Raw genomic sequence first — 18,461 nt, forward strand, 5'->3', positions numbered from 1 at the left:
GTCAGAATTGACTTGATGGTTCATGATTATATGTAAAATATATTCATGTATATTTTTGCTCATGGAAGACCAAGTTAGGGAAGCTTCTTTCTCATCCAAAGCACTCTGGTTTATCTCATTCAGCAGAGACATGCGGCCCACTATGCAGTATTTTTTTGAGATGGAGGCCTGCTAGCAGAAGAGAAGTGAAAGTCTGATTCTGCCAGTCTAGTTGCACGTGCCTAAATTTGAATCCAGCATGGTCCAAAATTCTGTGTGAAAAGGGGAGCAACACTTCTTGGGAGCATCATGAGCAAATGCTTCACCTTTGGAAAGGAAAATATTTTGGGAGCTTCTCACATTTTAGTACTTTACTGCCAAAGCAGACGCTATGAAATCTCCCAAAAGAAGACCTGAAATCCTCAAGGTCAGCTGCTGAGCATTGCTAAGTCTTGTGAAATGTACAGCATAGTTTGCAGCCCAGCCTGGGTGTCAGTAGTGAGACAGCTGATAGACGTTTGGCTAAAGAGAAGAAGCACAGTGGCTCGGTTACGACTTGCATGTCTGATTTCCACTACTGTTGCTGACTGTTCCTGATCTCAGTAGATTGGGATGGAAGGAGCTTCAATATGTACAGGAATGAGTGCAACAGTTCTGTTGTTAACTATAATTGTACTCGAACCTCCCATTGTTATTGGACTTCTACACCCTTAATCCCTGGCTGAGATTTCTGGGAGATATTTGGAGGTGTATGTTGAGAGCCATTGACTTAACCTCTGGTTCATTAATGCTGCCATATGATATACAGGGAAGGGACCAGAAGACCCATGAATGCATATACTGTGACAATTGGCTGTACTTCAGAAACACATGCATTCATAGACACATCCTGGAGGCAAGCTCTAAATTAATGTCTTCTCCATGCAGTCCTTCCTCCAGTATTACTTATCTCTTCTAAACACAGTGTGGCATAAGTGATCAGATATGGGCAGGTACAACATGTTAACAAGTATTAGATAATTTGGAACATAGTTTACTCATGAACGTTACTGAGCTTACAGGAAGCAAAGCATGTATAGTAATCCCTTTTCATCATCTTGCACACCCTGCTGGTTATAAGGATGCTTTTCATATGGATGGCTTGTGGAGGCTAAATCATGACATGCAAGTTGAAAAATCAATAACCTGTCTTTCTGTTGATCTAGTATGGAGGCAAGAGGAGCTTGAGCGCATCAACAGCACTTTCACTGGAGCTGAACGGAAGGCGGCTCTCTATGCGCTTTTAGAAAAAGAGGCCCAGCTGATTGCTTCCATTGGGAGACACAAAATACATGCAGATGAAGAGAACCAGCAAAAAGCAATCCTGTCCTTTCTGGAAAAGGTCAGTGAGATAATTTCTGTCTGAACACTGAATGTACCCAGAGTTCAAAAACCTGAATTAACATTTACAAACTAGCAGCAGACTGAAGAAAAGCGCAGTAATTAACTTGACCAGTTGAAGATATGATTTGTGGGCTGTATGTATGTCTGGCAGTAAAATTGGCTCATTAGGCACAGTTATTAAAAGCCTTTATATATGCCCATAAAATTTGATGAGTACTTCCTTTCACCTAAGAACTGAGAAACCACCACTTACATCTTAATTTACTTAATTGTGTCTTCTTATTGAAGATGATGAGTACTATGCACTCTATAACCCTCAATTAATGCTACATTAGAGGCTCAAGTGGCTAAATGTATTAAAGTAGCTGCATTCGTATTTCCCTGAATTTACAATCTGAGAATACCTATAGAGAGGAACTTTCTTACTACCTTCTCTCTGTGTTGCAGGATCAGACTATTTTGTCTTGCATACTGAACACTACGTGACATTTTTGATCATGTATAAGGGTATTAATGAAGAATTCTACCTTTTAAAAAGGGGACGTCTACATGTGCATGTTTGAGAAAGGAACAAAGCATCACTAATTGATCCTGTTTTCCACGTGTTGAGAGAAAAAAGTGGAAGGGCACTGAAACAGAACACACACATACACACGCACACATGTATGCCTTTCCTGTGCATGGGTGCTCTTCTGGAAACTGCCAAATGCCAGATAATGCATGATATGCCTCCTTCCCATGCCCCACCTTGAAGTGGCCCCCAGTTTTTCAAGCCCTAGCACACCACACTGCTATGCCATCTGGGAGGTACAGTACATTGGGAGTAACTGCCGATTGGTTGCTTCAGGGTGAGGGGATGGGAATGCTTCAGCTTGCCAACAGTGCTGTACGACCAGTGACATGCCTGGAGTGGTATCAAGATGGCATGACAATCCTTTGCAAAACTTTGTACAACATCTATTGCTGGTTGTCACGTGGTGGCCTGCCTGTGCCTCCAGAATCACATGGCTTCAAATCTAAGGCACTGGAAGGGTTTGAACAGGGATCTGAGTACCATAGAAAAGCTGTTGGATGACTCCTTCACCACAGATGCAGTGCTAACAATTAGCTCGCTTAATTCCCATCCTATCCTGTCATATTAAAAAGATGTTGCATACAGCTTCTGTAGTGATTGAAGCAACCAGAGGTCATTGGTAGCTTCAATTCCCTACATCTCCAGGTAAGGATGAGGAAGAATCTTGCCTGACATGCTGGTGCAGTGCTTCCTGTCAGTGCTAGCCTGGATTGAGCAGCAGTGGTGTGACTCATTATAAGATAGTTCCATGCATTCTCGTGGAATTTAAAAACAGATAATTAGCAGATTGGAGAATTTCAGTTTCTACAATAAACTAGATGGCTGTAAATCAGTTAAACCTTAAGCTACCTCATTTTTAATGGGTTTCTAATTTAATTCTACAACATTTCTGTATACCTACACCATATTGTATGTATAAGCATCCACAAGCTTAGCACCATGAAAAACAAACAACAGGTTCTGTAAATGCTGTGTGGTATAGAAATATTTACGTCAATGATAAAAAGGCTTTACAATTGCGTAAAGGTAAAGTTTCCCCTTGACATTTAGTCCAGTCGTGTCTGACTCTAGGGGCGGTGCTCATCCCCGTTTCCAAGCCATAGAACCAGCGTTTTGTCTGAATACAGTTTCCATGATCACATGACCAGCACTGTTACCTTCCCACCATGGTGGTACCTATTTATCTGCTCGCATTTTTACATGCTTTCAAACTGCTAGGTTGGCAGGAGCTGGGATAAGTGACGGGAGCTCACTCCATCATGTGGATTCGATCTTACGACTGCTGGTCTTCTGACCTTGCAGCACAGAGGCTTCTGCAGTTTAACCTGCAGTGCTACCTCATCCCTACAATTGCATACAGCCGTATTAAAATCTAAATTTACATATTCCAGGAAGGACGCACAGGAATACATCAAAAGTTTCCTTTTCCATCTAATGTGTTCCAATTATGATTTAAGCATTATACACCTTTTAGTCATTTAGCCATGACTTTTCTGAGAACACACACCAGCTAGACACTTCTTTGCTGTTAAAATTATTGCTACCATTATTAGATTTCTTATTAAATTCGTATGTTCTAACTATACTGCATTGAAAACAGCAATAGATAACATATGTAAAGTACTTTATGCCACTATAAATTTAAAGAATGACTGACTTAACAAGTGAGTTGCAGATTTTAGTTAGCTTCCATAGTGCTCTGCTGAGACAAGCCTCTTTCAGCATCAGTCAGCTCCAAATACTCCAAGTAGTCTGTGTATATGAGTGTTTTATTTCTATGTTTTTCCTCTCTGTTGTTGGTAATGATGGTCCTTTAATGAATCAGAAGGCCTGAGTGGTTGGCTAGATTCTTTCTATGGGTTCTAATCGTAGTACAGTGGTGCCTCGCAAGACGATGTAAATTCGTTCCGCGAAAATCGCTGTTAAGCAAAAACATCGTCTTGCGAAACATGTTTTCCCATTGAAATGCATTGAAAACCTGATAATCCATTCCAGTGGGAACAGATTGTCATCGTAAAGCGAAAATTGCCATAGGAAACATTGTTAAGCAAAACGCGGTTCCCAATCGAAGACAGCCGTCTAACGAAATAGAGACCATTAAAAGACTCATATAGCAAAGCAAGACCAAGGTGTCAAAAACATCATAAAGCGAAAAACAGGGACCTAAAATTTAACTGTCTTGCGAGGCAAGGTCCCTAACATGGTAACGCGAAAATTGCCCATAGGAAGCATTGTTAAACGAAGCGCAAGATCATGTCCGGCCGCCGCATGACCCGAAATGGCCCCTATCAGTGTTTTCGCGCCCTCCCCTTGCCTTCACCCATGGTGACGATGTCCCTCACCACCGGTGAATCATCCCTTCAGTGCCACTGTCTGCAACACATTCTGGCCACAGTTTCTTCCAGGCTGAGTTTAAGGTCCTGGTTGTGACAACCTGCCAGGTCTTGTTGATGAGTCTGACGCTGTGGAGGACATTGAAATGTGTCTTCAAGAACTCTTTCAGGGTCAAGGATGTCTCCTCGATGATATTGAAGCACCTGGTGAAGAGTACCTTAGTGTACAGCTTCTTGAAGTTGCTAATCACTTGCTCGTCCATGGGCTGCAGAAGTGGTGTTGTGTTGGGGTTGAGGAACTTGACCCTCGTTCATTCATTCATTCATTCATTCATTCATTCATTCATTCATTCATTCATTCATTCATTCATTCATTCATTCATTCATTTTATACCCCACCTATCTGGTACAGTTACCGCTTTAGGCGGCTTCCAACAAGAATACACAACAAATAAAATAACACAATAATTATGCATAGCATAGCTTACCAATAACAATTAAAAGCGGGGGGAGCAAGAAGGCGGGAGAAAAAAAAATAAAGAAAGAAGAAGGTCAAGTATTGGTTGGAGGGAAGGCCTGAATAAACATCCATGTTTTTAGTTGATTTTTAAAGATACCCAGCGAGGGGGCCGCGCAAATCTCCAGAGGGAGGTTGTTCCATAGGCGAGGAGCTACCACCGAGAAGGCCCAATTTCATCTTTTTTCTTTCCGGGCCTCTCTTGGCGTCAAGCTCCTCAGCCTCACCTCCTGACTCACTCGGTTGATCCGGGTAGACCTTGGTGGGAGTAGGCGTTCCGTCAAATATCGAGGTCCTAAACCGTTTAGGGCCTTGTAAGTAAGTAAGCATTAAAACTTTGAAGTTGATGCGGAACCGGATGGGCAGCCAATGCAATGCAGCCAGAATAGGATAGATATGTTGGTGTTTTCTCACTCCACTAAGGAGTCTGGCTGCTGCATTCTGCACCACCTGGAGTTTCCGCGTCAACCTCAAAGGCAGCCCCATGCAGAGCACATTACAGTGGTCTAATCTTGAGACTATGAGCACATGCACCAAGGTAGTGAGGGCCCCCGTCTCAAGATACGGTCAAAAGATGGAAAGAAGATGGAAGAAAGTGGTACAGACTAGCGACGCCACCTGGGTTTCCATGGTGAGCATCGGGTCCAGATGAATCCCCAAGCTGCGGACCCCACTCTTTGTGGCCAGGGTCACCCCCCCCAAAAAAAGAGAGAGAATCACCCAAGCGGCCAACCATGGGGGCACCCACCCTCAGAACCTCCATCTTCTCCGGGTTCAGCCTCAGCCCATTTTCCTGCATCCATTGCAGTACGGTCCCCAGGCAGCGCTGAAGGAACAGGACGGCATCACCTGCAGTTGGAAAAAAGGAGATGTAGAGCTGGGTGTCATCTGCATATTAATGACATGATGCCCCACACCCCCTGATGACCCCACCCAGTGGCCTCATATAGATATTAAACAGCATTGGGGAGATAATCAACCCCTGTGGAACCCCACAACTGAGGCTCCACGGGGCCGAGACATTCTCCCCAAGCTGTACTCTCTGGGGATGGTCCTCCAAGAAGGAACGGAGTCAAGCAAGTGCCAAGCCACCAATTCCCAGCTCAGAGAGCCTCCCCAGGAGGTTACCATGGTCGACGGTATTGAAGGCTGCTGAGATGTCGAGGACCAACAGAGATGTTTTACCCCTGTCAGCCTCCCTCAACAGGTCATCATTCAGGGCGACCAATGCCGTCTGTGTACCGTGGTGCGGCCTGAAGCCCAACTGAAACGGAGCCAGGCCATCTGTTTCATCCAAATGAGCCTGAAGCTGATCAGCTGCCACCCTCTCAACCACTTTGCTGATGAAAGAAACATTGGTGACGGGCCTATAATTGCCAATTTCATCCACCGCCAAATTCGGTTTCTTTCTTATGGGCCTAATGAGTGTCTCCTTAAGGGCAGGAGGAACCCTTGAGGAATCCTCAAGGAAAGACCCATTAATTATCACTGTGGCCCATTCGGTTGTTATAGGCCTGGCTGCTTTGATTAGCCAGGCCGGGCAAGGGTCTAGGAAGGAGGTGGTGGCTCGACAGCGATCAAGCACTTTGTCCACAGTATCCGGCGTCACAGGCTGAAAGTGATCAAAGATCACTGGGCAAAACAGAGCACTGGACGTCTCTGTTCGACTCACTGTGTTTAAAAAAGGAGAGAGTTCCCAGCGGATGGCCTCCACTTTAGATTTTAAAAATGCTGCAAATTGGTCCGGTGAAAAACTAGGGGGAGGCCCATCACTCAGACCAATTATGGATAGCTTGCGCACTATACGGAATAACTCCGCCTGCTGATTTGAAGCTTCGCTTATCCGGTTAGCAAAGTATGTTCAACAAGCAGCCTTTACCTTAGCTAGGTAGAGGTTAGTTGTGACCCTGACAGCTATCCAAGCTCTGCGTCGGAGAGGGCGTTTAGGTGCGATCGTGTCTATAGCAAATTTCAAACAGTTGAAGAGCTCCCACATAAATAAATTTGCCACATTTTTTCCTATTGTTCCAATGTATAGGACCTGGAAGACTGGACTCAATTAAAATAAAAGAATTATTTACACTAAACAGTTAAGAATACCTGAAGATACAAAGCTGAGCAATAATGGAGGGTGCAGTCTTAAGTAGGTGGTGGGCTCTCCTCTGTTAAAGGATTAGCCTCATATCAGGAATGTATAGTAGTAGATTTCTTATATAGCCAATGGGTGGGCCTTTGGGATAACTAGTAGGCTTCTCAATGGGGTCAGTTCAGATTTGGACCTATAATGGCAGGTTCCCAAAATAGAATTCTTAACTGCCTGCACAAATGGTCAGCCTGGTTAATAATACCATGCTCATTATATTTTGCCATTTTCCTTCTATATTGTTTCTTTTTTTAAAAAAAAATATTTTCTGTAATCCTTCATTGCACCCCTAATATCTCTTCCAACGTGTGTTGTATTTTTCTCCCAGATACACTGTTCTGCTTTCATGTCCTGGCAACTGAAAGCAGTTTACAATAGACCTGCTCTCTGAAGCAATTTAGATAACAGGATTATTTTAAATTTCCATGATGTTGCCAGCTAAAAATGCAGAAGTGAGCTGGCAAAAGAAATGGAGGGATTCAACATTCCTTGCATCACTGTTGAGCTTATAGAATAAGGCCCTAGAACAGAATTTCAGCATGAAAAATGTTCCTGTCATTGGTAATGTTCGTGGCATTGTAGCCTTATAATAAACTATGAAAATGTGATAAACAAATAATATACACATTATTAAGATCATAGTCATAATAAATATTGCATGCTGCCAAGTCAATTATGACTTAGTTCTCGTATACTTTAATGATATGGAGTTGCTGTCCTTTTTTACATGTCCTTTTTCTTTTATACAAGGAAAACTGCTGCATCACTAATTGCTATATCTCTTTAACCAGCATTGGATTTCCACTTGCAATAGAGCAGAATCTTTGCTAAATGGGAAGAATGCAGTCTCCCCCTTCATACTACAGCCCCCACCCCCAAATGCTTGCTCTATTGGGCTATAAAGTCCCCAGTAACTGACAGTCTCTTCAGAGCATGTATTTGGAACCAGAGAAGGGTCCATGGAGGAAGAGAGAGAACCAAAAAATGTGATATTATCATAGATTTCACATCAGATGAGGTCTAAGTTTCAAGAGCATAGAAAACAAGCAGTAGGCTATCTTTAAAGAAATGCCAGTAGCTGTCAACTCACATACAAGGTTTCTAACCCTGCCCCTTACTCCTGTTGAAGAGTAGAACACTGTGTTGTTACTCAGCCCATATGGAATTGGCAGAAATCAAAGGCCTCCATTGGGGTGAGCAGGTGCACCTTCTGGCCTCCATAGGGTTTCTTGAAATCTAAGCCATTATGTCTTCACTGTTTTGATTTGTTTTTAATGTTGAGCTATGGCAGTAAACATGCTTTCTCACCTGAGGAGGTTAAGTCTAGTTGCTCAGGCATAGAAAAGAAATATGTGAGCATTGCCTTTAACAATAACAACCACACACCAAGACTGCCCGAATACTGGCTTGAAGTGTAAGCCTTGTAGTACTTTAGGAAGGATTTGTTTTATCATGCATGCTTGGGGAAACAAATTAATAAACCTTTAGCTATGCTAGAACAACAATCCTCTGTTTCCTATTCTGTTAGAGTTTGCTAGCTCTAATTGAAAGATTTAGAACATCATTATTTGTACAAACCTGTTTCCTGTCAATTTTTTAAATCAGTTTTGGCTTCAGTCTGTCAGTTCCAATTATCAGTGCCTCATTTAATTATAGAACTAAGCCAGCAAAGAATCTGTCAAATTCTCATTTATACACTATTTTCTTTAATTTGATTTTTTTGTGTACTTACATAACCTGAAAACTGAATGACTTTCAGCACTCTACAGATTTATGCTTCTAAGAGGAAGCTATGGCTGAGAATTCAAGTTTTCTTCAGATGAGTATGGCTGGGAATATTACTTTTTGGATTCGGAATAGTGCTTGATATAACCAAGCCCTGGTCATCTCCCGGATCGACACCTGCAATGCCTTTTACGTGGGGTTTCCCTTGAGCCTGATCTGGAGACTTCAGTGGGTCCAGAATATGGGAGCCAGACCTGTGGTGGGTATGAGCAAATTTGACCATATCACTCCAGTTCTGACTCATTTCCACTGGTTGCCTGTTATGTCCCATATCAGGTTCAAGGTTTTGACACTTACATGCAAAGCCCTTCACAGTTTGGGCCCATGTTACATGTTGGAGCATCTTTCCTTGATGTCATCTGCCTGAGCCATAAGGTCATCTCAATCGAGACTTTTGGGTGGCCATTCTAAAGGAGGCCCATAAGTCTTCTATAAGAGGTAGGGCCATCATGTAACTTCTGACCCAAAACAAATTCAATTTACTTTCATTATTCTGTGTTATATGTTGTCCATTGACTCTGTTAATGTCTCTTTAGCCTAGGACCAGAGTTTTTAAAAACAATCTTGGCTTGTTTTTTTAACAGTGTTATGACAAATTGAAATTCAGCAGGTACAATATAAACTTGTTGGTAGCCATCGCTCAAGTAGAATATGGAATTCAACTTTACTGCAAATTACTAAGTACTTCAGAAAAGAATTAATGATTCCATATTTTGATATTTTTGCTTGCCCTGATACATTTTTTAAAGGATATTTTATTCAGCTTCACAAAGTAGCAAGGATTATTAAACCATAATTCTTACAATGGTAACAATGGTAACAGTTTTTACTGTATCATAGCTGCAACCTATAAATTATCCAGCGCTGTATAATAGATGGAATGAGCAGTCTCTTTCCCCCACTATTTGTATTTGTTTTCCTCTGGTTTTATGTTCATCAGGAAACTTTTATCATAAAATCCACTGAATTTGACAGAAAGTGCTGCAAGATTTTCATATATTTGTAAATTTCTTGGAATAGTGGTTGTTCTTCAAAAACTTGAAACAAAGTGTCAACTTTGCAAAAGGACTCTATCATATGTAAGTCTTGCGAATTAGACCATATTCATCTGTTCCTCTGTTCATTCTAACTCTGTGATTCATAATGTTTCTGAAGTGTGCAGCACCCAAAAAATGGAAAGCGTTTGATGGCAAAATAACAGAAATGGATACCCAGTTCACATTGCGTGCCAGGGAATTGCTTGAAATTTACCGCAGTATTAGTATGAAAGACCTTCCTCAAGATGAACGGCTGGATGTATTGCTCACGCTGAAGCATACAGTGAAGGTATGTTCCAAACTTCTAGGAAAACCCTAGTGGGCTCATACATGATGCATCATCAAGTACCAAGCATTTCAAAGAGCCAGCAGATACTCTGCATTCATATGCCAGCATTAGTGTAGTGCAGTATATATTGATCCGTTTATTGTTAAAGAAACTTAATGCTGCAGCTGGAACTACACTTGGGACATATTTATGTAGGATTGTGCTACATGATTGGAATGTTGAACATTCAGGAGGCAAATCTTCTGGCTTTTATTAAGAGAGAATGGCAATTAGCAATTGTGTTGATGGCTCTAATTTCAAGAGGGATCTTTATCTCTTGACTAGTTACCCCAGGGCAAATCTTGATGTGGTTTCCTTGTGCCTGCTGTTTGCATATGAAGGAAGCATCTCCCAGTTTTCTCTAGCCATGGTACACCCTTTATACACAAAAATTCCATAAAAAGTTCCATAAAATAGATGTAATTTGACATATAGGTCTTGGCATAGATAGATGGATAAATGATCCACACTCTTTAAAACCAGTGCTGTAACTTTCCACAACCGGTCCACAAAGCAGAGATGATTGATTACTGCATACCTTTTCTAAAAACATATTATTTAACTCATCTTCCAAAGAGCTAAGATTTAAGATGTCATTGAATATATATCTATTATTAGAACTGGTAGTCGGCATTAAAAACATGATCTGCGGGTGTTTTGTTAAATGTTTATTTTACAGGAACATGAGTGCAAACTCACACAAGAAATAGTAGAATTAATTGACAGAGAAGCAGACCTCATGATGCGGGCAGTGAAGGAATGTAATTTACAAGGACTTCGACAAAGAATATGTACTTTATTTCTTCAGTATATTAAAACACCACTTTTTAACCCAGAAGTTGCCAGACTTCTCAAGGTATTTTCCTTTTCTCTTATGTTTATCATTTATTTGTAGTAATACTATATATTGTTGAGTTAAACTCCTCACACTGATTAGTCTGGAAGCTATAGGAGCTGATGGAAGAGGAAGGAATTTCCCTGAGCCCCATATTCATACAACATTGTTCCAGGATACACCAAGGATGTAAATGTGGAAACAATAGGAGGTATTAATGAAAGTGTAAGGAAGCTAGGTATGCATTCTCGAAGGCTTTCGTGGCTGGGATCTGATGGTTGTTGTGGGTTTTTCAGCCTGTTTGGCAGTGTTCTTGAGGTTTTTCAACATTTTGCTGGTCTCTGTGGACAACATCTTGAGAGGACAGGAGCTAGAACTCTGTGTTCTGATGTAGCATGTGGGATTGTTGAGTATTTGTACCTGTGGGGTTAGGTTTTTGTTCTTTTCAGGAGACTGGGTGTTTTCTGTGATCAGGGCGTTTTTTGTCATGGGTGTTTTGTTGTGATAAGGGGGGAGATGATCTGTCACAGTGATTGATGGGTGTTGTTGGCTAGTATTTTGTGTGCAGTGATCACTGGTCCTTGTGGCTGGGTAGAGTTCATTGACCTTTTTGTAGGCTGCATTTGTTAGTGCTGGGAGCCAGGCTTTGTTGATTTTTAGACTTCTTTTTTGTTGAAGCTACGCTGGTGTTTGTGGATTTCAGTGTCTTCCCTGTGTAGTCTAACATAATGATTCCTGGTATTGTCCAGTACTTCTGTGTTTTGAAATAGGATTTCATGTCCAGCTTGTTTCAGGGGTATGTTGCCTGGCCCTTGACCCCTACTGGAAGTGTCATATTGTAGGTTCTTACCATATCTTTTCCGTGTAAAAGGATACTTTTTTCCTAAAATCATTGGAGGAAAAATTGAGGGTTGTCTTTTACACAGAAGTAAGCCGAGGAGTGCTCATCAGTGGGGTCTGGAGCCACCTCCGTGCCAGGACCCACCCCCTCCATTTCTGCTCTTGCTTCTGCTGCTGCTTCACAGATCTGCAACAGGATCCAGAGTGGGGTGTGCATGCCCATTGTGGGGCTTAGGAAATGGAGGGATAAAACAGCAATGAAAGGGCTGCAGGATTGCAGCCCTTTGATCCTGCAGCCCTTTCATCACTGCTTTACCCCTCCATTTTCTAAGCCCCAAATGGAGGGGTAAAGCAGCAATGAAAGGGCTGCAGGATCAAAGGGCTGCAATCCTGCAACTCTTTGATCACTTTTTTACCCCTCCACTTCCTAAGATTGCTGCTTTCCCCCTCCAGTTCCGTAGCCTTTTGATCCTGCTTTTGCGGAGCTTAGGAAGTGGAGGGGGAAAGCAGCAATCAAATTTTCTTATTTGGGGTTGGAAAAGTGGGGATCGTCTTATACATTGGGTTATCTTATACATGGGAAAATATGGTACATTTATGGGGCAGGCAGCTTCCAGGTTCTGCTGTTAGCTGGTTTATTCAAGCAAGGTGGGTATAGTAGGTCAGCCAACAAGTCAAAGACTAGGAGAGTACAGGTAAGTGTCAGAGAGTGTGGTTGTCACTATCCTAGACTAAAAGACTCCTGCTTTACTCTCCACCATGCTTTCCTTCATGAAGGGGGGGGGGAAGAATTGATTCTGTTCCCCTAAAAAGGGCTGGTATCCTATGGTAATACAGGCGCTGACCACAGTGCCTTTCTGGATGCCACTTTTGAGGTTTCTTCTAAGTGCTAGAGAGCCATGGCAGACCTTGTCCATTAGTTGACTTCTGCCAAGGTGGAGTTCCATCTGGGCACAGAAGGCCTCCATGTCTTCACCTGCCAAGCTTTGGGACTCCCTGTTTATTGGGCTGTCCTGGGTCTTGGTCACTGCTGGCAAGGCCGACACTTCTGATTCCACAGACTTGGTTGTGGGACAGCCTTCCCCTATCCACAACCTCTTATTCAAGTCAAGGGGGGGGCGCGTCACCTTCCCAGAACTCCATCCAACTTTCCCAGGGTGTCTTTCCTTCCCAGTTTCCAGTCATCCCCCAAAACCTAAAAGTAGCATTTACATGTCCCGCTCTTGGCCTTGCCCCGCCCCCATGTTTCTTCATTGTCTCTTCGTGTCAGGTGGTCAAGGCAGTGGAGGGATCATCCATTATGCCAGTCCCCTTCCTCTTCTAGGGACTGTAGCCTCCCTGTGTTCTGCCTAGGTCATTGTCTCCATGCAGCCCAAGGCAGTGGTGAGTGTCTTGGCCACTTCAGCAGCAATGTCACTATGATAAGTAGGCCCATGTGAGGGAGTAATGTCTCAATCAGGCCAGCTGCAGGCCCTCCCATTTTGCCATAGGCTATTAGATGTTTCTATATCTTCTAACTTTAGATCCATGTTATCTCAATAACACTACCGTCCCAGACAATATGGGTAATTTCATTGCTTGCAATGTGTTTTTACATCACTTAAGAGAGTATCTAGCCCTTATGAACTTAACCTTACATGCCAACTTCAAAAATATGTTCATAATCACAGGGTTTACTGTACAGTGTGAGGGAACAGATTGTATTTGACAGATTGCATGCTGTGCTCTAACAAAATTGTTTTGTAGATATATATATTTTTCTTCAATTACCAAAGGTCAGTATGCATACAGTTTTCACCAACTGCTTTGGAACAGATTGGCTTAAGTTTAATTGAGACTAGATTTAAAGCTGACACTGATTCTACAAGGTGATTCTGGATCAGTACAACTTGTTTGTTTCAGCTACCTCACCATACATTTAACAGAGTTTTTTCCTAGCTGATATTTATTAACATTTGAACTATTGTTAATTCCACCTTTTAGTAATATTTTAAAGTGTTATACAGTGGCTCTAGTCAGCATATAGCTACGGTTGATGATTGGTTTTCATGTTATCTTACTGACAGAAACAAACAATGGAGACTTTGATATTTGTCTTTTTGCAAAAGTGAAAAGAGAATAGCTAATAAAATATTTAAGTGATAGAACAGAAATCATATGTGAATGTCAGTCAATTATATCTCCCCCATCTCAGACCAGTACCTTCCCTTTTGAGATTGCCACCTTACCCCGGCCTTCAGAAACCGAGATTAATTCCCAACATTTGCCAACTTTTTGCATGCGGAAAGATTTTTCTTTTAGGGGGTCACTTTTTCTGCATTATAAAATAAACATAGCTCATTAATGAATAAAAATGGGAAGGAGATGATCAAATGATATTCTGAGGGAATCCAGATTCTAGAACAAATGTTTGCAAATTTTGAGAATGATTTTTTCCATTTGACCCTTCCCTATTCAAAACAGGGCTACACCAATGTCCTTTATTTGTACCTTAACTTTCACCCCAAGTAAACATAGAAGGTAAGAAAACCCACTTACCTAGGATTAATCACATTAGACAAAATGAAGCTTCTCCCAAATATGTATTAGTTGCCTTACACTAGTAAAGATTATGCAGCTATGGATATGACTGTGCTGCCAGCTTCCTGTTTCTAGATATTGCCATTATCAAAGCCTGTATTTTGTCTCGGTTCCTCTGTCCCATCAGTGATGCTCTGCAGAGAGAGTGAAAAGGCAAGTGGGATTTTGCTGTAGCATTTACATGGGGTGGAAGTTAAAGTATAAAAAGGGGACAGAAATCCCTTTGTTTTGAGTGAAGGGAGTAAATCTGTGGTGTCAGTTTTTCTTTGCTTTTGGAGGGTATAGCTTCAACCATAAGTTTTTGCTTTAAACTGAAGGTGTGTTGTTTTTCCTTCTTAGAAGATTACAAACCTGTATGTTGACTAGAGATAACTGTCATCATTCTAAATAACTTTGTGTGCTCAGCTGCTTGTGTGGCTGCACATTTGATGGAGGGAACAAATCTGTATTTACAATTGAATATGAACTGAGGTTATGTTTCTCTCTTGAAAAATAGAATGCCATTGCTACTGGGAAAGGCTGGAACAAATCAGGGAATGTGACTAAAATTTTAATGTGGTCCTGATGGTGTGATTTCTTAGCTTATCTGTATCTCTTTGTAGGTCCCACCAGATCCAATGAAGTTGTATCAAAACATCTATTTTTGCCTTGGATGCAAAAGGTATCTGCCTTCAACGGATTTTGCCATATCTGCTAGTTCTCACACAGTTGGCCGATGTTGCATGTGTTGCAAGTTGGATAATGAGGCTCGAAAGCGGGAAGCTTTTTTGAAGTACAAGCGCATGCTCCGAAATCTGCAAGAATCTGAAGTGAATTATGATGACGGTGCCAAGATTGCTTTTGTAATACAGGTATTCAGAGAATAGTTATGCTAAAGTATTAGAAAAGTGCAAAAAAAAAAGAGATGTAATTTTTTTTCTTAAAGTTTATTAAGAGTACTGTATATACATTTTAAAGTTATGTAAGATTCATTGCTTTTTCCCCTTCCAATATCCTTGCCAGGAGCCAAGGGAAAAATCTTACTGATGAAGCATTTGCTGCTTCTAGCATTTTTTGTACCGTAGACACTGGACCTGTCATTACTGTTTCACATACAGTTTTGCTTTTACTTGCAGAGAAAGGGTCTCCACAAGGTTCTACTAAGACACCTCATTGTGGCATGAAAATTACCTAGGACTCTCAAAAGTTCTGGCAGGCTGTATCAGCCTGGTGAGACTTCAGGGATTGCTGTTTTGTGTTGTTGTTTTTCTGTTTACATTCTCACCTGTTTTTCACAAAATAATGGAGAATCTTACACAGGAAAATTTTCACATTGTTCTGTAATTTTTTTCTATTATTTTGAGCAAGCGTAACGTTCCCTTGCATAGTGTTCTTTCCCCTCCTCCATGAATTCTTCCCCTTCATATCTTCATAGGCTCCATGAGTCCTGTCTTCATCTGCAACCTGCATTAGATAGCCCTCAAGCACGGGCCATTGCTAGTCCATTCCAGAGGAAATGTCAAAAAAATTAAAATCACAGTGTGAAGGTCCTAGCCTTATCAGAGAGTCGTTTCTTTTGTGTTTTGTCCTCCCTGTTCATCTTTTCAGCAAAAGCACTTTATGAAATGATTCAATTGACCTTTTAACACAAACCCAGCCATGGAAAACTCCTGGAACTGTTACAGGTTTTTGTTTTGTTTTTATTACATACTCCCCTTTTGTTACTAGCACACTGTTCTTCCTGCTTTGTGGAACTCTGTGCTCCACTTTGACTTGACTAGGTTGCCTAGAAGAGGAATCATAAAGAGTATTGATCTGATTTTCTATCTCTTTTACTTACTCTTACTCCACTATGAATGAGATTCTCCTCCTTCAGCAGTACCAAGAATCCGCTAGACATTCCCCACACATTTAACTTATTTGTGCAAGGAAATGCAGTCTGTGTGAAATATGGATTGTTAAGAAAAATAGGGACACTTTCAGCTGTGGCAAGACCAGGCCACATTTTGTATTAAGTATTTAAAGAAAATAGTATGATCCCTGACAGCTTGTAACTCCAAGGATTCTCTACCTCAGATTTCATGCAAATTTGCCTTTTGATTTTATTTTCTGTTTCAAAACTGTCATATTGTTAGCAAGGAAAATGCAGAGATAGACTGTAAAGAGTAGAGAGAAGAATGTAACAGTAGACATTTGGATATGTTGTGTCATTTTGGGGGGCAAAGTGCACAAAAAGGGCACTTTGAAATGATGGCATCATCATTAGTACATGTCATCATGCTGTGCAAAAAAAATTATTTATTTATTTATTTATTAAATTTATACCCCGCCCCTCTAGACCATGTCTACTCGGGGCGGCTTACAACATAAAATAGGACAATATAAAATATAAATAATCATAAAATACAATTAATATATTAATACAATTGGATTAAAAGTTAGCAAAATAGAATAAGAGAGAAAGAAAAAATAAAAGACTTAGCTGACTGGAGGGAAAAAAAAAGTAAAATGGGTTAAAAAAATCTCACACTCTGACACAAGGATCCCAAACAATGAGAAGAACTATTTTCTTTACTTATTTGCCAAGAGCAGGATGTGACAAAATTGAATTTTCTACTTGTGGCTTTTACTTTGAGTTGGTGAATTTCAGAAAAAGGGAAGGTTTACATGAATTGAAATAGATGACTGAATGTTCATGTGGTATATTCTTTGAATTTGGGGCTTTCCCAAAATTTAATTACCTCCCATCCCATTTCAGGCCTTGCAATGGGAAAATGAAGGAAAAACAGATCCTTCACTCTTCCCTTTGCCCATATTTGTTCATGCAGGACTGAGTATGAAAAGGGTTCCTTCATATTGGAGAAAATCAGTAAATGGAACTTTGCACCCCTTCTCTTCAGTAACATATGACCTCTTTCCTGGCCATTTTTGAAGTTTTTATCATCCCTCTGCATTTTTCTTACCCTTGTGTTCTCTCAGCTTTACTCGCTTCTTTTGGCCTTATGCAAGAAGCAGTCAAAACCAGCCAACCAAACACTCAAACACATGCCTGTAAGAAGAAATCCAGCATGTCATACTGAGCTTGCTCAGATTCTGCTGTTACCTACTTATAGAGGTTCTAGTGATATTGTTTGTTCATTAGTTTTGTATCATGGAATATTTAAAAATATGTATTCCCTCCTGCAATCCTCTGCAGTCTGTTATCCTACCCCAGGATTCTGCAGTTTCATTCTGTAGTTTCATTCACATATAAGTACAACGGGCCTCAGTTACTGCCTCTTTCCTCCACCCCAACTTGTGGTTGAAGATATTATTTTTCTGTTAAACAGTTCATCATTTAAGTAATGTAAAAAGTTGTAAACCATGGTTAATAAAGATCAAACATTGGAAAATGCTTTAGAAAAAGATTATTGAAAGCAAATATTCTAGCTTTATCTTCATGACTAAAATGACTCCCCTAGTTCACTTGACACAGGTTTTAGTTTTATTCACACCACACTGTTATTTTCTTTAGAATACAGATGATGTATTGTGTGTATGTGTATATTCCATGTTCTAAACAGAATAATATATTTAAAAACTGCCAGTTGTCATCCTACACTTTTCTTCAGTGTTTAGTCTGTGCTGTGTGTGTAATGATAGCATTTCCAATTCCATATATGCTGATGGTAGCAGGAAATTGGCTGATACTAGAGATGGAAATAAACTGCCATTTTGGCAATTCGTCCTACTTCATGATCCATCATAGTTGATGAATCATGAAGTTCCCCCCATGAATTGACAAAGCATGAATTTATTCATCGATTTATTGGGGGGGGGGTTAGACAGCCAAAGGCTGTCTAAAAAAAAAACCCTGACCTCCCTGCCACCGCCGCCGCCCCCCATAATAACTGCCGCCATGGTCTCCAGCTACAGCCTCCATCTTTGCAAAGGGCGGGCTGGATTTCCTTAAGGCAGTCTAAAGGAATCCAGGCTGCCCTTTGCAAAGATGGCAGCTGCATTTTCCCTACCCTAAATGAAGCTGCAGCTGCCATCTTTGCAAAGGGCACCCAGTGTCCCTTACTGCAGGCCATGGCTGCGGAGGCCACAGCAGTGGGTGGCGATGGATGACGGTGGCGGCGGATGGTGGCAGCAGGTAGCATAGGGAG

General features: G+C 41.2%; 1 protein-coding gene across 1 annotated transcript in view; it reads left to right on the forward strand.

The window, feature by feature from the left end:
- Positions 1-18,461, forward strand: part of IQUB (IQ motif and ubiquitin domain containing) — a 47,072-nt gene that overhangs the window by 25,487 nt on the left and 3,124 nt on the right. The window contains exons 8-11 of the mRNA XM_073000558.2: positions 1,185-1,360; positions 9,870-10,040; positions 10,759-10,935; positions 14,937-15,185. Coding sequence (XP_072856659.2) covers positions 1,185-1,360; positions 9,870-10,040; positions 10,759-10,935; positions 14,937-15,185 — 773 coding nt within the window. The remainder of the gene's footprint in view (positions 1-1,184; positions 1,361-9,869; positions 10,041-10,758; positions 10,936-14,936; positions 15,186-18,461) is intronic.

This window comes from Pogona vitticeps, chromosome 5, assembly GCF_051106095.1.
Source record: "Pogona vitticeps strain Pit_001003342236 chromosome 5, PviZW2.1, whole genome shotgun sequence".
Classification (NCBI taxonomy): Eukaryota; Metazoa; Chordata; class Lepidosauria; order Squamata; family Agamidae; genus Pogona; species Pogona vitticeps.